Genomic DNA, 24,948 nt, shown 5'->3' with positions numbered 1-24,948 from the left:
ATCCCTCTGGAGTGAGCTTCCCTCAGCACAACAGCACAGGCACCGCGCGTAGCTCCGTTCCCTTTCCCCTGCACGTCTGTTCTGTTCTTCGCTGCCTTCCGGCCACCTCTTGTTCCCTCGAGCCCTTGCTTCTGCCGCTCCAGCCTCGCTCCACTCCTCAGGAGGCCATGCTGCACCCTCGATTGAGGGCGAGGTGTGCCGCGGAGGTTGCGGGGGTGACTCATTCACCTTGGCCACTGCCGGTGCCGGCGTGCAGGACTCGGGGCCGCCCCATGGCGGTGCGGGCAGCCCCGGGGCTCGCCGGCAGGGCACGGAGGGTGCCAGGGGGGCAGCGGCGGCTCCGTGCCGAAGGCGCCTCGGTTTGATCCCTGAGCACCAGCCGTGCTCCTTAAACAGCGCCGGCAGACTAGAGGCAATGGTCTGTATCCTGGCCTGTATTAGAAACAGGGTGGCCAGCAGGGCTAGGAAAGTAATTCTTCTCTTGTCCTCGGCACTGCTGAGGCCACACCTTGAGTGCTGTGTCCAGTTCTGGGTCCCTCTATTCAAGGGTATGGAGGTGCTGGAATCGGTGCAGAGAAGGGCAGTGGAGCGGGTGAAGGGGCTGGAGCACACATCCTGTGATAAGCTGCTGAGGGAGCTGGGTTTGTTCAGCCTGGAGGAAAAGGAGGCTCAGGGGACACCTTGCCACTTTACAACCACAGGAAAAGAGAATGTAGCCAGGTGGGGATCGGCCTCTTCTCCCAGGCAACCAGCGACAGGACAGGAAGCCAGACCCTCAACCTGCGCCAGGGTGAGTTTAACTTGGACACTAGGAGGAAGTTCTTCACAGAAAGGGGGTAAGACATTGAAGTGAGTTGCTCAGGCAGGCGGTGGAGTCACTGAGTCTAGGAGCGTTTAAGGAAAAGAGTAGACGTGGGACTGAGTGCCGTGGTCTAGCTGACATGGCGGTGCTCGATCACAGGTTAGATTCGATCATCTCAGAGGTCTTTTCCAACGTAATTGATTTTGAGGCCCTGTATGTGCCGCACCGCACAGGCGCCGGACGGCCCCCGGCCCCGCGCCGCCATTGGCCCCGCCCGCCTACCTTGTGCGGCGGCCCCCCCTCTCCCGGCATGCCGCGGGGCGGGGCGGCCTGGCCCGGCCCCCTGCTCGCCCTCAGCCGCGGCGGGCGGGCTCCGCCCCGGGCGGCACCGCGGGTACCTGCGCGGCGCGGGGCGGCCGCGGGGCAGAGCGTGCCGGCGGCGGAGCGACTTGCGCACGCTTCTCCTGTCCGCGGCGGGAGCGGCCGGGCCATGGTGCGTCGCGCCCGGCTGGCGCTGGTGGCGGCGGCGCTGGTGGCGCTGGGGGCGCCGCCGCCGCCGTGCGCGGGCGCCCGGGCGCTGGAGTGGTACACGGCGTGGGTGAGCACGTCCTACGTGGAGCCGCTTAGCAACCGCACGGTGAACGGCCACACGGAGAGCGGCCGCTACGGGGACAGCTCGCCCAAGGAGAGCGCTAAGGGCCATGTGGGCATTCCCCGCGGCGCCTCGCCCCGCCACATGGAGGGCTGCGCCGCCGACACCGACTACGACGTGCCGCTGCCTCCCGGTGGCCGCGGGCCCCGCGAAGGCGACCCACCGACCTGGATCGCCCTGGTGGCCCGCGGCGGCTGCACCTTCAAGGACAAGGTCACCAACGCGGCGCGAAAGCGGGCGGCCGCTGTGGTCATCTACAACGAGGCCCGCTTCGGCAACAGCACCGTCTCCATGTCCCACCTGGGTGAGCTCGCCGAGGGGTCGGGGGAATGCTTTCGGGGGCATCGCTTTGTCTAACGCCGGCCCGCATCGGTGATGCGGCTCTGCGCGGTGAGGAACGGGGATGTGGGGAGGCAGAAATGTCTGTAAAAATGCTACAGAAAACCGGGGGTTTGTTTTCTCTTTCTGTAAGCCACGCTAGGCAAAACGCCGGGACCGTCTTCTGTCTCCCGAGTTGCGGGCCGGGCGTCAGGGAGGAAATGCGGCACAGCCGTCGGGACTGGCAGCCGTGTGGCAGACTGGGGTGGGAGGCTTGGATTTCCTTCAGGGATACCTTTTTGCCCGGTACCCTCCGGCAGAATGGCTGCGGCGGTCACAGGTAGGCCGCTTTCTGCAGGCCCTGTGGAAACGCACCAGGTATCCCGAAGATGCCTTCAGATGCTTTTGAAGGTACAGCTGTAGCTATTTGAAGATAGCTTTTGGTACAGGCTTTGTTGTAATAGCTTCATCGTCCTCTCCTGCGCAGGTCTGTTGAGAGTGGGAGAGAGGTGTAAGCATCAGGTAATCCTTAAATCCTTTTGCAAATGCAGTAGCAAAACTGAATCCTAGAGAAGGATGTTGGCTTGTCTCAGCGTACTCCTGCTGCTGTGTAGCCTGCAGAAGGGTTCTATGATTTTTGCCGAAATAGGAATCAAGGTGTTTTGTCACCGCAGTCCCCATTTGGGCTGTGACACAGAAGGCTTGCTGTATTTTTATGGTTATGACAATATTAAATGCTTAAATCAAAGAGGTGGAAAAAACCCTTAAAACTTGGCAGTAAAATCTTACTGCTTTTGTAGATTTTTGAGAAACTGGAAGGTCTTCAAAGGAGGATGTGAAGACAAGGCAAACTAAGTAAAAAATTCCATAGATGTGTGCTTCACCTGGTTTTGCTACAATTAGTTTATTAGTGCCTGGGCTCTTATTCCTGGTTGTGAGGAAAGGAAGAACCAGGCACTAGGATGAAGTAAAACCATAATGTGTTTCTAAGGGAAACAAACTTATTTTCTTAGTATAGTGAGCTGAAAATCTCAGCTAGGGAGCTGTTGCTCTATTGGACATGTGATTTATCTATTGGAAAACACGCTTCTCCACTTGGAATACCCAGTGCCATCAATTGAGGGATTGGAATCATGATTATTGTTCATAGCCTGCTGCTTGCTTGAGATCAGCCTGGCCCATTTTCTGTTCTTAGTTCACTGTGAAGGTGAAATGCTAGATAAAATGAACCTTTGGTTTTGATCCTAGGTAGTGATTAAGATACTTTGTTGTGTAATACTGCTTTCATCTGAAACAGTTTTTGTTTCTTGTTTTCGCCCAGTATTGGCCAATCAGTACAATTTCCCCCCCCCCCGCATTCTTCTCTATTCCCTATTGTAACCTCTCATAACTAGTATTTGCTCTTTTGTTGAATCTTTTTCTCCTTCTTTCATCTTGCTTATTTTGGTTTTTTTTAATATTCTCTTTTCTGATGTCATCTTTGTGCTACAGACGACCTTCTTGGGCTTAATACTGAGTTTTGGACTTCATTAGTATAGTTAGATCTGCCAGTGGCATAAAGAGAAGTGCTCTCTGACTGCTCGTTAATTTTTTTTTCCTTGCACTGGCAGAATGTTGCTGATGAAAGTTCCACCTATGTAGAGAGTGTGATTTAGTATAGTACATACAAACAATAATACATTTGTACTTATACTGACTTCATAAATGCAGGTTTGACCTTAGGATTGTTTGAATGGGATTACAGGAATGTATCGCAATATAATTACGAGCTCTCATGTAGTCAGTAATGTTTGTTTCATGGTTGATGCCTTCAGAGATGTAAAGATTCAAACACTTTCAGCGTACTTTGGGAATAAAGGGGAGAGGTACTGTTAGTGTTTTAAATATTAGGCCTTTTGAAGGGAGATGATAAAAAGTTCTGTGGAAGACTGGCAAGGAAGAATGTGGAAGATAGATCTATAGTTTACCAGATCTACGTTTTCATTTCTGTGAAGGGATTTGTGAACTGGCACATAAGGAAGCAAGCTTTCCTTCTGGGAGGAGTGCTGAGGATAAATACTCCGGGAAATCTGCAGTGCAGTAACTAAGGAGTGGAGTTATATGCATAAGTAAAATCCGCTTAATGCGTTTGCAATTAGTGGCACTGAAAATTATGTGAGATGGAACAGTGGTTACAGCTGGTGGAGATGCAGCCCAAATTGCGTGAAGGTGATGGATGGCTTTTGTGATCTCAGTGCCATCTTTTCATTCTCCTCCTGGAAAACCTAGCCTTTGAATTTTATGGGATGTATGTGATACATGTGTGCTGTTTTTGTTGGTGGTCTTTTGGTGTTTTTAGGCATGTTTCAGCCTGAGTAAAAAGAGAGGTTTTTGATTAGGTGAAGAAATGATTTGTTATAGCTGGTGTCAAAGCCTTTAAAAAAGGACAATTGTTCCAAATATGTATTTTTCACCTTATAAGCTTCATAAGTGCAGTGAGTAGGGATTTTAACTAAAGTTTTGGAACAAGAGTCAAGAATTTCCATGTGTAGCCTTGAAATCCTATCCTTTGTTCCAAAAGAAGGTTCTGCAAGTGTGACTCTTCTGATATGTCTCATTTCAATCCTTTGCTCTCTGTCCAAATTACATAGTTCAAAATGCTGGGTGACTTCTCTCCTCGAGGAAAGCAATAGTGACACAATTTCATGTGTGTCTGAGAAGGTTTTTTCCATTGGAAAACTCTCATTTTACCGAAATGACTTGGGGAATTGTACTTCATTTACTAAATCTGAATGACATAAATTCAGACTTCAGGTTTACAGACTTGGCAGGAAGTCCTAACTGTTCATTTTTGGTGATGATGGTGAACTTAATGCAATAAAGAAGCTTCAAATTGCATTCCAAAACCAAAGTAAATATTGCACTTAAATATTATTTGAGAACGGGTTGCAGAGGAATCTGGAGAGGCAAAGTGTGGAGTGTTGTGGAGACCAGACTAAGGAGAGTCAAAGACTCAGTTCTGGTTCAGAAGTTAGGGGGAGGCACAGGTATATTGCAATGGAAAGAAAATGGGGTGTTCTGGTTCTGTAGTTTTCCTGTTACACTTCATGTTGGGCACCCAACCATCTCTGTATTCTCTCCCCCCCCCCCGCCCCGGATTTGGTGATCCTGATAGGTACATAAGTTACCTTATCATAGACTATGGAATGAAATGCAGTTGTGCTTGTCACGTAGGGATGGGAGGCACTGGCTGTAATAGTTTGAGGTAGGTCTGGATTAGGGCTTTAATTCATGGTTTGTGGATTTAAGGGAAGCTTGGGGCTTAATTTGAGTGTATGACTTTGGCTACATAATGAAAATGGTCTTTTGTTTGCCAACATACGTCCAACTAGTTCTTTCCTCCATTGTCATGTTTTTTTAATGCACACATATTGAACAAAACAGTTGCAAATTACTTTGTGCTCTTGATTCTATAAGTCCTTGCCATCTCCAAAGCACCAGGGTGGAGTTATTTTGGCATGTAGTTCAGCTCTTTGGTACATCACTTACAGCACTACTCAGGATTGTCAAATGGTGCATAATTTCTGTATTATTGCTGTTTTCTACTGAAAGTTTCTGGTACTGTAACTGCTGAAAGGACAGTGGCTTGCTTAAGTAAGACATGACTGTATGATAGTGAGCTGCTAATGCTGCTCTGAAGAAGCAGGAGGCTTATATCTGTGTTATAGATAAAAGTGCGTATGTATTGGAACTCAGGTGTAAAGAGTATGTGTACCAGTGGTTGTATATCCAGCTTGAGACTGGTGAAAATACAACATGCACCAGAGATGAGACTGGGGTGTATGGTTAAGACAAAGCTGCTTATGGGATTGTTAGTGCACTGTTAACATTTGTTTGGAACAGGAGTAAAAAGAATATGTGGTCTTGGTTGTGGCAATATTAGTAGGGTGCCTATGTTTAAATAAATGTTTAAGGTGGACTGACCTTAACCATTTTTGCTAAGTTGGTTGAACTCTCGGAGCTTTCTGACATCTCTCAGGAGAACAAAAACTAGAGTGTGTCTGTGATCAGCTTCCAGATGACAGAAAAATATCTTCTTCATCTCTAAGCATGAATGGGAATAAACGTTGTAGTTTGGTGTGCCTGGAATCAAGATTTGTACCTGTCCTACTTTTTCCTCATCGGTAGAGTGCTGATTTCCTTTTGCAAGAAAATACTAGGAGTGGTAGCAGTAAAGCTATTTGCACTGGCAGGAAACATACCTTCATCTTCAGAGTTCCAAATACGAATTTTTTTGCAAGTATCCTAAGCATATGCCAGCCCTGATAATGTTACAAAGCACAGACCAAATTTTAAGTGGACCCAATTTCACTGAAGCATCAATCAAATCTATATAAAAAAAATTTACTCTAGTAAATTGTAAAAATGTGATTGTTTCTTGTAAAACAAGAAGGTTATACAAAGGCAAAGCCAATAGAACATGCTTTCAGAAGATGCATATATGTGACACGTGGAGTTTTCTTTATAAATGTGATTTGAGGTGTCTGAGTTTTGTGGCAGTTGAAGAAGCTGATGGAATGACTCACCATCATTTCAGTCTTTGAATAATGAGTTTCAGAACAGCAGGCTAAAATTAGCAAGGAATGAGTTAAAACCCTTAGTGTTACAGGCTGCTCAGGGCAACTGCTTCTCTGAGACTGCTCTTGTTCCTTTTGTAATCATGGATTGCAATTATTCTTCTCGTCTCCCCCTTCTGTCTCATGACCTTCAAGGCCACTCTGTTTAGTTGCATGTATTTTTTTTTATGGCAGGCTCATCACCAAATCTTCAAAACTGTTAAAATGCTTTTATGGGTATTTATTTAAAAATGTATAATATGCTTATGTTAATTCTAGAAGTAGAAAGTGTCACACTGTCTAGCAGCCATTGTGCAAAAGTAGCCTTTCATTTCAAGGAAATAACTGTCTGATACTTTGGCATTCTGGTGACAAAGCAAAGAAGGACAATACTTATTGTTGTGGGGTTTTAAAATACTTTATCATTAGAAATAGTGCAGAGAATCAGATGGCAGGATTAAACTGACTTAAGATTTCAGGGCCAAGGTGAAAATTTACTGACTGAAAAATCCAGGCTGCCTCTAATCTTGAAACTTTCTTTTCTTCCTCAAGCTTGGAAACCACATAAATCTTTCCATGTTTGTACCATTCCCTGGCCTCCTGTTATTTGTAACTCTTACAGTTGATTAAGGACACAGGACCTGATTTCCTGATTTAGATATGGGGATAGCAGTTCTTAGCAATGTAAGATAAATTCCTACTTCCATATGTTTTTTTTCTTGCTAACTCCCTGTGGAGTTGTGTAGGGTCAGAGAGCAGAGAGTTCACTCTCTCCTCTGAGTTTCATGAGGCTCTCTGGTAGTGCTTTTGTGCTGTTTCAGCGAGAAGAACAGTATTAATTAACCAATTTGTAGTATGTGTGGTCTTGGGCTATATCATGTGGATCATTGTTGGTGAGCAGAGCTAATCAGTGGAGCCTGTTGTCTGTCTGTCTTCAGCTTCACTGCTTTGTGTCTCCAAACACACCCACCAAGCAACGCAGCATAGGTGGGGTGGGTGTTGCTGCTGAGTAGAGTGGGGTGCCTGAGGGGAGGCACAAGTTGGTGTAACTCTACTAGGAAAAGCTGCTTTTTTTCCTGGCCTGGATCTGGCAGACACAAGTGTAATGGTTCTTACCGTAGGTCAGCAGAGGTGGGATGGTTGCTTTATGGTGAAGTTGAGAAGGGAGGATTATTCAGCCAATGCCTGGAACGTTTAGTTCTCATCCACAGCAAACTGTTTATGCCTTATGGAGGGAGCAGTTAGTTCTATGTACACAAGTGGAACTTCTGCATATACCCCTTGGCTTGGCAGTGGAGGGGCCAGATTGAAAAGCTCTTGCAGCCAGAACTGTCTCAGGTAAAGGAATTTGGTTTAAATAGTTCAGGCAAATAACTCTTTGTCTTAGTAGGCAGAGATGGCTGAGGCCAGAATGCAGCTTTGAATTTTGAAAATCCCCATTTGATGGGATGGTGTAAATAAGGAAGCCGTTTTTTCTAACACAGCTTCTCCATAAGGAATCTACCACAGCCAGAAGGGAAAAAGGCCTTAAGCCTTCGGGGTGTGGTCTTGTTGCAGGTAGGTAGTTTTTGTGAATCTGAAAAGGGTAGTTGTAACATTACAGCTTTAGACTTTCAACTAGGAAAACCTCTCTCTTTTTCTTCCTTTCTCTCTGAATCAAGACTAGTTTCACTTTTTCTCAGAGGTAGGAGAGAAAACTATGAGGCTGTGACTAACCAAGGTGACAGCAGTGTTGGTACACACAAAGAAAGAACTATTCAAATAGAAATAGCATAGAACAGTGAAAATGTGACATTTTTAATAGGCACATTTGTTTGTAATTTGTTTTGTAATACTTGGGTTAGATGTTTCTGAGAATACTGGGTATTCTTCCAGAAAAAAATGGAGAAAAACACTAGTCACAAAGGTATTTGGATTTTGCTAGTTAGTCTTGATAGTATCTCACTGGTTTTTGTGGCAGTATGTTGCCGAAGTGTTTTGGGCTTTTTTTTTGAAATTTGGTTTCTTTTATATGGACTGAGAGCTCTAGACTTCTAATATGTTGGGGGAAATCCTTTTGTTTACTGCTCCCAAAAGAGTCACAAAGTATTTCTTGACAAGTCCTTGTCATGAACTCTCACTACATTTTGAATATTTAATATTAAAGAATCTGTAATTATTTAAATGTTTAAAAGATTTTATTATTTAATTTATTATTAAATATCTGAATCTTTCTCTTTTGTTTATATATCCAGTATAATAGGGCTATAGATTCAGTTCAGACTAAATTGAAGTGGCTCTCTTTGATGTTCACATACTCTCTCCATCTGCAACTAAAATGCCCACACTGACAAATAAAAGACCAGCTGTTACTAAGCTGCAAGCTAGAGCTTAAACTGCTTCAAGATGGGTTGTGTATGACTTGTCTGGCTTTTTTGCATGGATCCACATCTTCCCTCACTGTGGCATGATGACTGTGGGCCTTGAATAGTAAAGATGCATCTGTTCAACTTTATCTCATGTTTGAGAGGTTTTGAAAGTAAATAAAGGATTTTTTACCCATGAACTTTCTGTCAATTCTGCAATGTGTGAAAAAAAAGCACTGGAGGCTTTCCTATAACCTTGCTTACTGATCTTAACTGAAGAGGCCAAATTGCCCTCAAGCAAGAATGCCTACATGTTTGCTGTGCCTACTGACTTTTTTTTCTTTTTTTATTCCCTCCAACAGGAACAGGAAATACAGTGGTGATAATGGTGGGCTATCCAAAAGGAATAGAGATATTGGAGCCAGTACGAAGAGGGATTCCAGTAACAATGAGTATTGTTGTTGGCACGCGGCACGTGCAAGAATACATTAGTGGTCAATCAGTTGTGTTTGTAGCCATCGCCTTCATCACCATGATGATTATATCACTTGCTTGGCTCATATTTTACTATATACAGCGTTTCCTGTATACGGGCTCACAGTTTGGAAATCAGGTAAATGGAGCTAATGGCACTTAAGAGTGTTTACCTCCTTGTCAAATCAGTTGCCTAACTTTGATTGTTTATTGAAACATTCTTGAAGATCTGTGCCTTCTTCCTATTTTGCTAACTGTGAATGCTGCTCAGCAGCAGTCAGTGAGGCTAATAAGCACTGTGCTAATTGGCATCGCAAGTTTGACTAGTCATAATTAGTAGATGCTTATATGAAGTAATGAGAAATACATTTAGCTACTTGTCAACAACAAAGTAAGGGCAGCTTCTTATGTGATCTGTCACCTAACTGAACTTCCTTCCTTTTGACATGAAAAGTTATTTTTGTTCTTCTGTAATTTTCATTTTGAAAGTATTAACTTCACTAATCAGGTTTTTTAATGGGAAGAAACCATGGTAAGTTTATTTTTTTTTATTTTATAAAATCCACAAGTTCCTCAGGTTAGAATTTTTAGCTCTAAAGCTTTATGAAAACTACTTTTCCTACTTGTAATTCTACAATTCTACTGTAGTGTTACTGGATTTCAGCAGACTAGAAGGTGCATGTAGGGTGAGAATCAGCTCTCTTGGGCTATTAGAGGTACTGAGAACAATGAGAGTACTGAAGAGGTTTGGAAGGAGTAATTTTGCTACTTATTTGCCCTTTTCACATTTCTGTACTTACAAGAAAAAAAAGCCAGCTTTACTTTTTTTCCTCTGAGAAAAGTACTTCATCATAGAGCAGCTTAGGCTGGAAGGAACCTCTGAACTCCTGCAATCAAGAGAGCATCTTACATGGAGTTGTTGAGGATGTAGATACTGAGTTTTGAAAATACCTTAGAATGGCACTTCCCTCTGTTTTTCAGCTACTGCAAACAGGTTAGGTTTCTTCCATGATCATCAGCACCTCTACTGTTTGCAGGGTTTTTTTTGTTGTTGTTTGAATTTTTTTTTTTTTTTTATCCTCAGTTCAGAAAAAAATAATTGTTTCCATCAATGCTTAGCATTTGAACTTCTCCTGCCTTTTCCTTGACAATGTAGATTCTAGCTTTGGAGAGGAGGGAAGGGCTGTTTGTTTGCTTTTTGAAGTCTGAACTCTGTTTAGGACTAAAAAGACTGTTCTAGGAAAATACTTAATTTCTCTTTTCAGTGATAGAGGATAACATGCAGGACTTCTGTATTGGTTAAACTTGTGGTCTTCCTGGAGTTTTGGTTTCCTAGTCTTTTTTACTAAGGTTTAAATCTTAGCATTTACTTTCTGAGAATACTTTCGGGAAAGCAAATTTTTTGTTAAGTATTTATAGGAAAAGGGATGTGTTTCCGTGCTGTAACAGTTGTTTAGTGAAGAAAGTTGCTTCTTCCTGTTGCCTTTTAGGTGGTTCACATGAAGGAAAGTTCACGTGCTTTATAAAGCATCATCTATTATCTACTTTAGTTTTAAGGATGTGAATGTGATGTTTCTTAGAAACGTGTGCCACAGACTCTTAAGAGGATTTTGCTATTGTCATCCAAATGCCAGTAGATTTTTCCAGTGCTTGTCATCCAAATGCTTCTTAAATAGATGAAACTGTCTACCATTAGAAGGTTATGCCATTTTCCATATTCTTTTTCTTCTAAAATGGCCATTGAAAATAAAAATGCAAAGTTGGAAAATGTTTTGATGATATTAGTTGAGATGCTTTATTAAGAGTCTTAAAGGAATTTTCAAAACAAAAAGCCAGTTTCTAACTCAGATCTTGTTTTGTTTGGCTTACAGACTCAATTAAAATTAAAGCATGTGAGTTAAATATGTTATGCTTCAAAGCAAGCTGCTGTGTAACTGCTAAATGAAGATGGGGGTCTTAAGATTTATTCTAATATGAGTTTAGCAGTAAAACTATATAAAATCTCCTTGCTACTGAAGATGAAAACAGGATTGTGCAGAAAACCCTGTGAAGGTAGAATAGGCTTCTGCTACTAGTTTTGTCAATTTCTGGGAGACCTTGCAGACTACTTACCTTTAACACCATAAAATTTAAAAAATTGCCATTTTCAGTACTATACATTTGTAAAATTATGTCATAATTATTACAGAGAGAAGTTACGATTGTGGGTTTGGGGTTTTTTATTCCTTTATGGTATTTCTTTACTGAGGGTTGCTAGACGGGTCAGCATCTGTCAACTGAGAGTGTTTAGTTTCTCAGTTTCTTGCAGTAGCTAGCACTTTGTCTTGGACTACAGTACTGCTTTCTTTTCTCGCTTCCCCTCTAAGCATAATTTTACTGCATAGAAGTCCAGTATGGTGCATCATGTCTGTAAAGCCTTTCTTGTCATCTCCTTTGCATAATGTGTCCTTTCAGTGCAAAGCTTTGTCCAGCGCAGGAGACAGCGTTTAACTGAGGGGAAGTATTAATAGCTACAAGCAGCCTTTTGACCTGGTGGCCAGCTGTAGGCTGCCTGGCAGGATTCCACCTTCTCCCAGGCTGGTGCAAAACGTACGGTGCGCCTGCTCATGGGCTTGCCTAACTGGAAGGTCTGGTTTTACGGCTGTTGTTAGAGCTCTGCTTGCCTCTAAAGCCTAGGCGGGTTCCAGCTTTGCCGTGTGGGAAGGGCCTCAATGCCGGCAGTCAGGATGCGGGGCTGCGGCTGCCCGTGCGCCGCTCACCCGGCACGGCCGGGGCTCCTCACACAGCCTCAGGAGCGCACAGCTGACTGGACATCTGCTGGCTGGAAGTGTTCTATAAACTAATGCATTGCCCAGAGAGCAGTTTCTTTCTCTTAGATGCATTCAGAAGACTCAGTAATCCATGTGGAAAGTATTTAAAAACTTTGAAATGTAATGCCTGAAACTATTGTCTATACTAACACTTTAAATCTTATTTCAAGGGACATAGGAAAGAAACCAAGAGAGCCATCAGCCAGCTTCAGCTGCATACAGTGAAACGTGGAGAAAAGGTAACTCAGTGTCTCTGGTTATTGCTGTAAATTTAAAAAATGGTTGTAAAGGCTTCAAAGAATTTAAACTAAAATTACCACATCATAATTGCAGTGTGGCATACAATTTTAGGCTTATGTTAGGGCCATTGTTTAAAAGGCAGAATTTAAAATTAAAGAGTCATATTTTAACTACTTCTGAAATAAAGGCTACTTTGTTGCAAACAATATCTGGTTATACTGAATGTATAGGGGGCTGGTAGATGAGGTAAAGATGATGAAATGTTGTTATCTTTCAGCACTTGAAAACATCAACAAGTGGATTGCAAAATACTTCCGCACAGTTCTTATAGCTGATGTCATGTTCTGTTTTCTTAAAAGAACATTCATCATCTTATTGATCAGAAGGCCTTAAAAATATAGAAAACTTTGAAAAATAAAACATTTGTTTCATCTTTTGACATATAATACATAAAGGAGCTGTGTAGGCTTAACCTGAAGCATAAATTTTTAAAGTACATTTCTATAGTATGAAACAAAGCTAATCTGAAAATTAAAGCAGCTTTCAGGAAGTTAGCTTTGACAGCATATGGCCTAAACTCAGCTGTATTAGAGTAACTGAAGTAGAAAAAGCCAACATTTTGAAAGAAAATATTTTAGTTGGCATTCCGAGAGTGCTGATCCTAGATGCAAAATTAGCTTCTGACTAGATTTCTGCTGCCTCATAGGCTTTTTTTTCCCTCCAACCCTTGTCTTACTGCATGAGTTTTTATTTAAGGACTGATTTACTTGGAGATGAAAAACAAGGATTAGGTTATTTTTAAGTCTGTGAATAAAATTAAAGTGAGAAAGGACATTGATATGTAAAAACTTTAAAAGCTGTGGTCCAGGCAGAAACTGTTCTGCTCAGGTCATGTGCTGAGAATGTCCTTCATTTAGTAAATCGGTTTTGAAACTTAAAAAATCCCCAAAGTGTCTTTGAACTTACTTGCCTTTTCCTTCTGTGCTTTCAGCATTCTTAAATAGTATTTTATGAGTATTTCTTACTTGTAATTAGATTACTTTTTGGTGGAGTTTAGCATATATTTCAAGCTGTGAACAGAGGGATGTTCATACTTCAGTTCATATGATGGTGACATCAGAGATCAAGAAAGATGGAATTGAACCCAAACTTGTCTAAAGCTGGCAGAGCATAATGTCAGCATAGGAAGAAAGGGATGTAGAAGGGTCAGAATGAAACTTGTGTTGAAAACCACACAGAAGATGTTAACAGCTTTTAAAATTGATGTTCAGTAAAATCCTTCAAATAGGATTTGTATTATGTGATTCTTGCAGTATATAGGGAGTTCCTTCCAATAAATAGACCCTTGACTAAAGTAAATAAAATGGGAGAATTTGTTGTTATACAGTATGTTGGTTATTCCTGTGAGTATGTTCATTAAGTTCATGAGTATGTCCATGTTCATTAAGAAGAGTAGAATGTGATAAGGTTAGAATCTATCTGTTAAAATAGATAGAGCTTTTCTGTGTGGTAAATCTCATCTTATTAATGTGATTTGAATCAACCTACTACCAGCAAAATTTATGTAACTTACGCAGAGGTATTTTCATGAACTAATAGAAATTTGTCTGGATATTTGTCCAGTCCCGTCTACTCTATAAATGTGCATTTTTAAAATATTTTTTCAGCCATTTTAAAAGGATCTTTTTTTTGTTGTGACACAGTACAGTATTTGTTATCCCTAGTTGAGGTTGAGATATTTAACTAAAAATAGGTCATATATTAAAAGTGTATTTGCTATCATGTAGATTTTTCCTGAGAAGCTTATGGGATTATTGTAAAATGGACACTCATTTGAGTATGTGCTACATATGGTATGCTTGGATTTTGCCTCTTGTACAGAATAAAAAATAACTTACTATAGAATAAGCACTTGTCTTAATTTTGCTTACGTAAAAAATCAGTCTTAATGTGATTTACTTAGGAATTTAAGGCATTAATTGTGTAAATTGATAGCATGCAAAGGAGGGAAATACTGGCCTTGAACTTGAAAGTTTCCTTCCAGAAGGAGTTAGTTTGAATGTTTGTATTGAAACTGAAATGCTTCAGTAAGTTGTACGTCAAAATATTAATTTTTGAGGGATGAAAACAGAGGATTTTTCCCACTCTCTGCACTTCTAATACCTAGATTTTATACAGCCAAATTAATGTTGGATTATTTTTCTTATATTTGGAGCTATGTATCATATTCACACTGCAACTCTAAGCATGGTTTCAAGAAGACAGTAAGACTTGTTAGAAAAGATATTTAACCCTTAGATAAAAATAGAAGTGGGGAAATGATGTTCTGTTTAGTGTGAACTTGGAGAAAAGTTTTAAACCCAGATTGCATATTTGTGTTCTCTTCTGGCTATGAAGGAATATCTGCTAGGATGTGGTAGAGAAAAAAGGTGAAGAGGAGATTTGCAGTATTCAACCCCAAAAATCTCTTCCTCCTCTTGGAAATCTTTGGGACTGTTCATCCAGAATTAGATTGCACACTTTGATTTGTGCTGAGCTCTTTTAAAATGTTTTCATCTTAATCCTATTTTCAACTGAAACATTCCTATGCTCCCATGAACAAAGCTAATGCGTGAGACTTCAAGAATTACTTAGTATGACATGTATAGCTATTTAAATTGGAAAATCTGGGTTTGGCTGCTTTTAGTATTTGATAACTTGATCAAATCACCCCTTGATAGAATCTCAAATTAAATGAGGTGTATTTTTTAATTTGCTACACCATTTAATATATTTTGCATTCTTTGAAGCTAACTATTACACAAAACTTGTTCTGTAATGGAGTGTGAATGCAATATACTTAAATGTGTTGTCATATTTAGGGTTTAGATGTTGATGTGGAAAACTGTGCTGTGTGCATTGAGAACTACAAACTGAAGGACACTGTCCGAATTCTGCCATGCAAGTAAGTTGTCATAGTTCTTTACTCTTTAGCATGTTTTTCTGAAGAAACGGGATGAATTTTCTAGAAAATCTTCTGAACCTCTGGTGGCAGAGCTGAAGCTACCATTTGTATGGCCTCTTAAGTGTTAAGGGCACTGTGAGACCACGTAGCATTTCATATCTATATGGGAGCAATTGGGAGAACTGTAAGGGTAAAGTAGAGCTTGCTTAAATTGGAAGTGTACATTGTTGAACTGGTAACTGCATGGTGTCTTTCTGGTTATTAGCATCTCCTCTTCAGAAAGCTGACATGAACCAAAAGGTTTCCAGAACCATGTCTGTCCTAGTAAATTGAACAGGAGCTAATCATCAAGATTATAAAAGAAAGGTTTATTCTGAGCGTGTTAACTTGCACACTGTTTGAAGGAGGGGTGTGTGGATTTCATGCTAAGTTCTAAAGGGCATTTCTTCTCTTTAGGCACATCTTCCATAGAACATGCATTGATCCTTGGCTTTTGGACCACCGAACTTGTCCAATGTGTAAACTAGATGTTATCAAAGCTCTGGGATACTGGGTATGTTGCACGCTACTTTAATCTTCAAAGTAGAAATACAGTCTAGGAGGCAAGACTTCATGTAACTGTTCAGAATGAGAGCGGCTGTTATTTGACAAGACTCGAGAAGATGGGCTAAGATGCAAAGAGTAATTGAATGAGAACCAGAAAAATAAGGGAGTTTTATGGTTAAGAAATATATCAAGCAGCTTATGAATCTCCTTTGATAACCGATTTTTTTCCATCTCTAGCTGATGATATTAAGGAATTTGAAGCATAGGTGAGACTATTTGCTCAGGCTGCAAAAATATAGCCGAATTAAATAAATCTAGAACATATATTTGATATTGTTGAGAACTATGATTCAGAAGATGAAATTACAGTTTTTCTACATAGAATGTTTGTGTATTTCCACATATGCCCTGTGATTTATCCCTGTAAATGAGCTGGTACTTAAAACCTTCCTAAAGACATTCACCAGAAATTGGTTAAGTAGAGAAAATGATGTGCTCTCATTTCTTTCTGACAGCACCAGAAAAGAGAGATGAAGACACATGCGGTAGGTTACTCAGTCACTGTTGATAAATAGTCTTGAGTTCCACTAAAATGCTGTAGGCAAGAATGTGCCTCTCTTACCTCCTACTGATCTACAGAGATCTCTAGAAAATAGGGGTGGTTTTTCGGTTTCAGGGACTTTCCTTTCAGAAACTAGGTCTGTGTTTTGACTACCTTTTCTCTTACTTCATTGCAGAGACTTACCAGATCTGTGGAAGAGTGTTCTGAATTACTGTTTTGTTTTGTCAAAGGGGACAATACTCTTGCTGTGTGATATGTTTATACCAGATTTTGGTGCTTCTGTTTATTAAGTCAGATTTTACCTGGGAGTTGCAATGTTGTCCTGTGGAAGTAGCTATTGCTACTTTATATTGTTTTATTAGCAGCTTGGTTTTTGCTCACATTCAGTTCTTGGAGTTGATGTATCTTGTGCTATATGCAGAAGGACTTATCTTTTTTTAATACAGGCTGGAAACTGAAATACAGAAACCTTCAGAATAACTATATTCTCTGAATTTGTGCTGTGTCAGAGGATACTGGTACTAAGCCCAACCAGGAGGAGGAATAACTCCCCTGCTTGTTGGCTAAAATGACTTTTGGAAAGCAGATTGAATGGGATTATGTTAAATAGACAAACTCAGTTCATTTTTCTGATGAAATGAGGCAGATTGGTCCTGCATCAATCGTTCAAGTCTCACTGAAGCTAATAATGTGGGAAACCATTCAGGATTTTTTTTCTAGCTTAGTTTTCAGTTTGATCCAGGTTGCCCAATCTAGTCAGTGGAGTGATTGCCTGAATTTTTTTACTGATATGAAGAAAAGTAAAAGCAAGGCAGCTTCTCTCAGCACTGCACTCTGAACCTGCAGAAAAGAATGCAGCCTTATTATAGAAATACACTAAACCTTCTGCAGAGAGGCTCAAGGCTCCATTCAGTTACAGACAACAAATACTTCAGATGCTTTTACCTTTTTAGAGGCTTGAAGTAGAAAGAAGGCATTAAGTCCTATGACATGGCTTTTGTAATGAGCAGACTTCAGTGGTCTAGTTCTTCATTATGTTATTTTTTATGAGAGAAAGACCTGCAGTTCAGCATGTCTCACTGATTTTGTAGAGCCTTACTGAATTTTATAGTTTCAGTGCTTATTTAACTGTTTAAATTTTGGAAACCAAAATCATTAATACCCCCTTCCATCTGCAAAGATAAAGATAAATATCACATGTGTCTTGTGTTCAATTGTAGTATGTCTGTAGCTCATTAAAATGCAGTATGTTTTAAGTGATGCTGATTTGATGCTAAAGAAAGAATAAGCCTAGAATTTCTTAATATTTAAGATGAGCCTTTGCTGGTTTTTTGAGGAAGGGAAAAATATTTGCTAGTAAGCAAAAAGAATCGCTACTTATGTATAAGCAAATATATTGCAAATATATTTAAGTAACATCAGTATACCTATGGCAATGAAGGTAGTCTGTTTAATTGCAGAAACAGAACTGTATGTATAGGACTTTGATCCATTCTGAAAATTAATTCAGAGTTGAATAGGCCATGCTATACAAAAGGTGAAATAGATCCCTTTGCCTGTGGTGTAGATGATGTGTTCCTGCAAAGTGACAAGCCAGCGTGTTTGTGTTTTCAGAACAGACTTAAAGTCAGGCTGGAGATAGAGGAGGAGAGAATTTGGTTCTGATGCAAATGTTTGTTCACTCTAGTAAAAAAAACCCAAACTTGGCCAACTACTGTAATGAAAAACCAGGACTTAGAGACTTCTGCAAACTCAAAGGATCAATGTTTCCTCAGTCTGCTCCTAACCTTCAGCAATACTGTTGAAATAAACAATCCAAAAGGCTGACTGGCTGGACTCTTCCTGTTGCTGCTCTTGGCTTTGTGGTGGCTTTGGAAAAATGGCTTTTCTTTTGGGTGGCTTTCTTTCTTTGCAGTCAGACAATAACCTTGAAAGTGGACAATATCAACACTATTTGCAGGAATGCACATTTAATAGCTTATAAAATGGTCTTTTTTTTCAATAAGGTGAGGTTACAAAAGGTGGCGTGGAGGAATGTTGATGTCTGATGGTGGACAGAAGTTACAGTTAAATATACTTAATTTTGAAGGGGGACCCTGAAGATGTACTTGAAATTCCAATACCTGAATCCATAAGTGGCAGCGTTTCAGTCGGAAGTCTGAGTATTGCTTTGCAAGATGATGACAGAAACGAAGTAAGCGAATTGTCAGCTTCCTCCACTAATGAATCTGGATTGCAGTGTACTAGCTTAAAAGAGGATGCAGGGGAAACCACAGCATTGCTTGGTAAGTAATGCAGTGTTTCGTTGGACAAACGTTAGCAGTAGACATTGCATTAGAAGCCCTTCTCTGCCTGGTGTGAGCAGTTAGTACTGCAGTGCAGAGTGGACTAAGTGGTGTCACTTACTACTGGTCTTCAAAAACTACACGCAGATTTTCAAAGAGCTCTGTTGAGCTGGAAATAACTGGATTTGGGGGAAAGAAAGATGTAAGCAGTGTCATCTTAAGAGGATTACCCAGAAAATCTCAAGAACCTTAGGTAGATACGAGTATGAAGTTTGTTGCCAGAGTCTGGATTAATGTAACAGATAATGCATATTAAAATGGTAAAACAACAAACAATTTTCCTTTTAATTCCTAATTTCTAGATGTGGATGCCAGTAATAACCGGCATGGAGAACATCTATCTAATGGAAATTCCCACTGAACTGCTTCATGGAAGAATAGACTGTTGAAGAACTATTATTTTTTATTTAATTAGTATGGACTTTTGTCTAGTGAACAGAAAAAATAACAATGTAAATTATTTTACCTTTCAAACTTTTCTAGCTGGTGTTCCAAAAGGGCTAATAACTAAGAATTTTGTACACAGGAGGATTTTATAAAATCTCCTCTGGATGTCTCATCCTAAAAAAAAATGCAATAACCCTTTTTCTGTAAGCATTGTTGCAATGTCATTGTGTTCCAGAGGGCTGTAACAAAGATGAAGACTAGGCAGTGAAAGCAAGGTAGAATGTGTAATGGTTCAATATTTTGGATGCACTATTTACATTCAGTATGTACACAGTATGGAGAACACTTAGAAGCTACAACTATTAAAATGTTCTGAAAGTTCTGATCTGTTGCTCTAGGACATGAAATGAAGGACACGCACGCGGTCAGGTCGTCAGGGCAAAAAGAGGGAAGTTTATTTTCTACTTCAGCTTGTATAGATTTTGGACAATGACCAGGGATTGGTAGGATGAAGTTGCTACTTCTCCAACCCCACTGGTCAAATTAGAAGTTTATCAATTGTCCCTCCTCAAGAGAGGAATGATAACAATCACTTTGTTTACATGGAAATCTGTGAGAAGCTCTACTACAAAAATGCCAGTGTCAGAAGGCTGAAAAAGATCAGGGTAACATCAATCTGTTGTAATTGGAGGTGAATATTCTTAGAAAAGACATTAACCTTGAAGGAATCAAATAACTTGATGGATATGTTGTGTATCCTTTTCTTGTGATGGAAAAAAATGCTGGTTGCAACATGTAACAAATACTTATTCTGTCTTGTAATGTGTTCAGCTCAGAGTGGATCCTGAGAAAAGGAAACCTTCTCCATCTTGCTAGCTTTTTATACTGAATTTGGCAGTAATAGGTTGTGCTAGGTGGTCTTCACGTGCTGAGCATGTAGACATTTAGTATATGCACACTGATTACCTCTTTCAATCTTAAACTCACTAGAACAGAGGTAAAGGGCTAATTATGGCTAAAATATATTTATTAGTCTATTTATAAGAATTTATGTAATTTCTTCTTGCTCCTGTTCCCATCCTGACCCACTTCATGTACAAATTGACAGTGTTTCTTAAGAAACACAAAGTTTGGATTTGTTTTGCTTTTTCTTTTCCTTTGCATAGAGATGCAGGAATTCTCTTGGATATTCCACATTAGGAGTTTTGACTGGGTTTGCCATTAGCTTTTATTCCTTTCTTTTAGATTAGCAGTATTGTGCCTTATAGTAAAACACTTAAGAAATCTGAAGCATCTGAGAGTAAATATTACCCCTGGCATCTCCCATTATGACCTCTTATTCAAATATTTATATACTGTAAGTGGTATAAGGAATTGCTAAACTGTTTTGTAAAGAAATATGTATATTTAAAACACTACTTAAGAGTGTTAAGTGAATTGTTTAGGATTTTAGCATTGCCATGTTATAAATAATATGCTACATTCCTCAATTTTATTTTGTAAAGCTGTTGCTACAGATTGCTTAAAACAGTGTCTTTCACTAGACATTCGTTTTAGCGTGCATTTTGTTTTTAAAATGTATATTTGGAATGTTTTTAAGAAAATATGCAATTCTTTTTTCTAACTTATATTGAGCTTCAATAGAAGCAATAACTTTTTTTAATTTTAAAATGAATGTTCCAGAAATGACAGAGGGGGAAATATAATCTGATCTTCTATTTTGCAGAACAGATGTTTCACCTTAAATTTCCTTCAAAAAAATTCCTGTTAATGCCTACTTAAAAAAAAATCTGCCTCTTCCCTGTAGGAATATAACTTTTAGGTTTACTGGAAAACTGTCAGGTTGTAGTTCTGATGTCACCAGCAGGTGCAAGTTTTTGTGATGCCTTTATCTTACAAGAAGCACATGAGAGTGGAATATGACTGACCAACCATCTCCAAAACTGAACAAATAAATAAACAACCCACAACTAAACCACACAATGTGTAGGGACACATACGTCTTCAAAAGAAGCTTATCAACATTTCCAGAACTGCCTTTTTAACTATCTCTTCAATATTAAAAAGTCTTCTCCCTCTTCTTTAACACAAAACTGAACATTGATGTAGTAAATGTTGAGAGGGTTTAAACTCTAGCTCAAGGAGGAACCAAAAGAGAAGTTACCAAGAGAAGTGTTGTCAGTCTGTGGATTGTGTCTTGCTGATACCTACAGCACAGTATTCATTCTGGAGAGGAGAATTGTGGTAAGTACTTGAGCTTTTATGTAATACCTATAAAACCAAAAGATTTTCTTAAGAATTAGGTCTGAAAGCTGGCAGAAAGCTGTAAGAAAAGATAAGGAACCTGCAAACTGAAAAGCGTGCTTATAAAATCTGGTGTGTGCTGACTTAGAAAAATACCCGAGTAAGAAGACTCCTGAGGTCTGTTTCACATGCTGGCACTGCACCTGTTTCATTTCAGTCATTCATAAAAATACTTAGAGTTGTTTCAGTCAAATAGGTTTGCTCAGAGTTGATCTTTCATATAGTTAGGTCTTGTAAGGCCAGCTGTGTTGCTGAGGAGTGATGACAATAAAAGGCCGAATTGCAGTGCCTCCAGCAAGCAGTTTGCTCTCCTTGGAAGCACAATGACAAAGATGACCCGAAGCGAATCACCAGTCTGACCTCAGTCAAAAAGCTGACATGCATTAGTAAAAGAGAGGTAGGATGGAAGGTACAGGGCAGGAAAAAGACAATCTAGGGAGCTTAAAATGTTATCATGAGAAGCTTAGAAGCAAGATGCATAGGACCTGCTGTTCCAGCTCATCTGTTGAGTAAATGGGTGTAGGCTGCTGGAAATACAGGTGCACAGACTTTGCTGATCTGGATCCCCACTAAGTTGGATCAAACTAGTGTTACTGGTTTCTAACACTTTACCTACCAAAAGCTTGTATGAAGGTCAGAACTAATGAGTGATTTTTTTTCACCCCCTCCATGAATCCTTTTTGTAGGGTAGGTGCTTCCTGACTCCCTTCCCTTCCATATGGGGAAGCTGTAATCTGCCTCTGCTGCTTCAGCTGTGTCCTGCCTTGTGTGGGAGCTGCAGCTGTGTGTGCTGTGGGGTTCCTGCTGCCTCCCCCTGCTCTCATCACTTTTCTCTTCCTAGCTGCAGAGTTTCTGTAAAACATGCAGGAACTTGTCTTGGACGCCTCTGTCCTTTATTATATTTTGCTGTAATAAGCCTGGCTGCTTCTTACTGAAGGCATTCCTGTGGTATCATTATACAAAAAGCTAAATTGCAGAGCCAACATGAAGCCTATAGCCCCTGAATGGTGTTGCTGAATAAATCTCTTGGGAAAAATCCCTAGCAGAACTAGGGGATACTGGTTTTTGTGGAATAAGTTTTATTAGTGTTGTGTGAATTGGTGTGGCTTTGCTACTGCTGCTGTTTCTGTTATGGAGAAATTTTGTGAAGTTAAGTGATTTTTAATTTTTTTAAAAAGAGCTAAGAATATGTCAAAATGAACTGCTGTCTTAAAGGAAAAACTGGAGGCCATTCTTTGTTCAGAAATTTTAGTTTATTAATAATAGTCTACAAATGACAAACTGGAAAAAACTGGGTAGTAAATAATTGTCTAAACTGTCTTTCAGACTTTATAGCAAGCAAAAATCAACCATCGACATTTCAGCTCTAAAAGCATGTTAATGGTTTAATTACTTGCAGTACCAATTTAACTGGAAAGTCTGCATTTTGTTTTACTAATGACTGCTAGACTGGATTCTTCTTTGGCTCTAAGCAATGCTTGGAGAAGGTTCTTGGCATGTACTAGACAAGTTTGATAGGACAGCAGTAACTCTTTTCCCCTGCCCCTTACCCCCCACATTGCATGGGAATGTAGTCCTGTTGCCAGTAATAAGGGCTAGATTTTGGAGGTCTACTGAGGAGTTGTAGGATAATTTACCTAACAGAGGAAATGCCTTTAATCCATGCTAACTTAATTTAGTGCATACTAGTATTTTTCTGCCAAAGCTGGCCTCTTGGGAATTCTGGTCCTGTTCAGGTTGTATCTGGCACAGAAGAATGCCATTGCAGCAATTTGTCAAGTGTACAAAGCTGTTTTTTATTTACCTGTTGATTTGGTAATGGTCATTCATGTTTTCTGCCCATCCTACAACCAGCCAGTTGTAGCTGGGCAGAGTCCAGCAAGACTGCCCCCTTGGGTAAGTTGAAAAGATGCAATTTTATAATAGGGCCATGGTGAATTACAGTTCCTGAAATGGAATATGTCACCATATTTTTTTTTTAACAGTAATGCCTGTAAAAAATTGTAATGTCTTTGAGACTGGTCTTCACTGGATGTGTTCTTTTCCTCTCATAGGTGATATGTGAAGATTTGAAAATTGGAATTGATTAAACATGCACAAATCAAGCTGAAGGCTTTTGGTTTTGTTCAGTATGGGTCCTGACCTCTCCTCAGATATCCTGCTGTATTGCAAAACTTGATTTTAGAAAGTTTTAAAAATAGAATGCCTTTATAATTGCATGTATTTGTGTGAAGAGTGCATTGCCTGGGACTGTCCATTATACTTCCATTGGACCTGAAGCTCCTTTTCACTGTCTGAAAAATGATAATGTTACCACATTTTTAAGTAAGAATATCCTTAATTCAGAAGAGCAGAGTAAGTTTCCATCATTTTGTTAGTCTGAAGCTTAAGTCCAAAACTTTGAAGCTACTTACTTCTACCGTAAACATACCTGAAGAGAACTCTTTGAATTTGCTAGTCTGTCAAAAACTATTCACAACTGTCTTTTATTGTAACCTTGAACTAATTTGGTTGCATTGTTTGGATTAAGCACTTGTGTCTTTTCCATTGTGTATGTAAAGTTGTAAGAATGTCAAGTTATGCATTGTTGTTGTAACTTAATGGCTAAAAGCTCAAATTCCATAATAAATTATACAGACCTTTTAAAAAGCAGTGTCTGAGAAGCTGGAGGATTTTGTTTTCTTTGGTGAACTTGAAGTGGATCCGAGCCACTCAGCACTAGCACAGCACAAACCAAGCTTTTCTTCATGCTGGGGAGCCATGAGGAGACCCTTTCAGCAGGTGGTGCTTTCCCCCTGTCACCAGTACCTGGGTGAGCTGGGGTAACCTTGGCTGGCTGCTTAGTGAGGAGGGGGAAAATCAATGGAAGAACTTGGGGGTCAAGATAAGAAACAATTGCCAATTACTATGACAGGCACAAGAGATGTGACTTCATGCAGATTACTTTGAAATGGCAATAAATTAGTATTAGAGTAGACTAGAAGAGGACTGAAACTACCTTTCTCTAAGCTGACACTTCTGTAAGCTTCTCCCTTCCCTGGTGGCAGGATAGAGAAAGGGAGGGGTGCTGTCTGCCCTTTGGCCCTGCTCCATCCTGAGCTCCTGAAGAGCTGGAGTTCTCTAAGAACTTCAGTGTGGATCCTCTGCATCAGGTACAGTGCTACAGTGCTTTTGGTTGAGGGGCTCTACTGTGCCAGCTTGTCCTGGCTGGGTCTGGAACAGGGCAGCCCTGGCCTCTTCTTAGAAACGCCACCCTGCACTGCCCCAGTACCACAGGGCTCTGAAATTAGTATCTCAGACATACCGATAATAAAATTATAAAATTTCTTGATAAATCCCTAATACTTGGATTTGTCAGAGAACTATAAAAATTGTATCAGCACAACCCAAGCAACTACAATGAAAATGCAGAACAGCTCGATTTTGGCTGTAGTATCATAGTAGCAACCTTTGAGGGGGAGGGCTTTGTTTCTAAGTAATTCTGTAAATGATAAAGTAGATAGCAATGACTTTAACCAGTAGTAATCATTTCTATATTAGAGCCTGTTACTTCATCATAGTACTGCAACTTGTGTTCCAAAAACTATTCTAAAATATATGTGTTTTTTAAAGAGGGGTACTACT

At 40.2% G+C, this 24,948-nt stretch overlaps 1 protein-coding gene and 1 non-coding gene across 3 annotated transcripts; both read left to right on the top strand.

The window, feature by feature from the left end:
• The first annotated feature begins 1,261 nt into the window (after positions 1-1,261).
• Positions 1,262-23,976, top strand: RNF149 (ring finger protein 149). Of its 2 annotated transcripts, XM_066313668.1 has the most exons (9): positions 1,262-1,758; positions 9,075-9,325; positions 12,167-12,235; positions 15,098-15,180; positions 15,637-15,733; positions 16,242-16,271; positions 18,378-18,573; positions 18,936-21,264; positions 23,379-23,976. In XM_066313668.1, exons 1-8 carry the CDS (start codon positions 1,293-1,295, stop codon positions 18,992-18,994), a joined length of 1,251 nt encoding a protein of 416 aa, XP_066169765.1. In that variant the 5' UTR covers positions 1,262-1,292; the 3' UTR covers positions 18,995-21,264; positions 23,379-23,976. The 2 variants fall into 2 exon arrangements, with proteins under 2 accessions (XP_066169765.1, XP_066169766.1); XM_066313669.1 differs by lacking the exon at positions 16,242-16,271.
• Positions 21,575-21,690, top strand: LOC136358294 (small nucleolar RNA SNORD89). Its single transcript, XR_010743055.1, has one exon. It is a non-coding gene; the product is annotated as a small nucleolar RNA SNORD89 (small nucleolar RNA).
• Positions 23,977-24,948: the final 972 nt, after the last annotated feature.

The sequence above is a fragment of the Sylvia atricapilla genome, chromosome 2, assembly GCF_009819655.1.
Source record: "Sylvia atricapilla isolate bSylAtr1 chromosome 2, bSylAtr1.pri, whole genome shotgun sequence".
In the NCBI taxonomy this organism is placed as follows: domain Eukaryota; kingdom Metazoa; phylum Chordata; class Aves; order Passeriformes; family Sylviidae; genus Sylvia; species Sylvia atricapilla.
The sequence above is the reverse complement of the archived record's forward strand: the minus strand, read 5'-3'. Positions and strand labels throughout refer to the sequence as shown.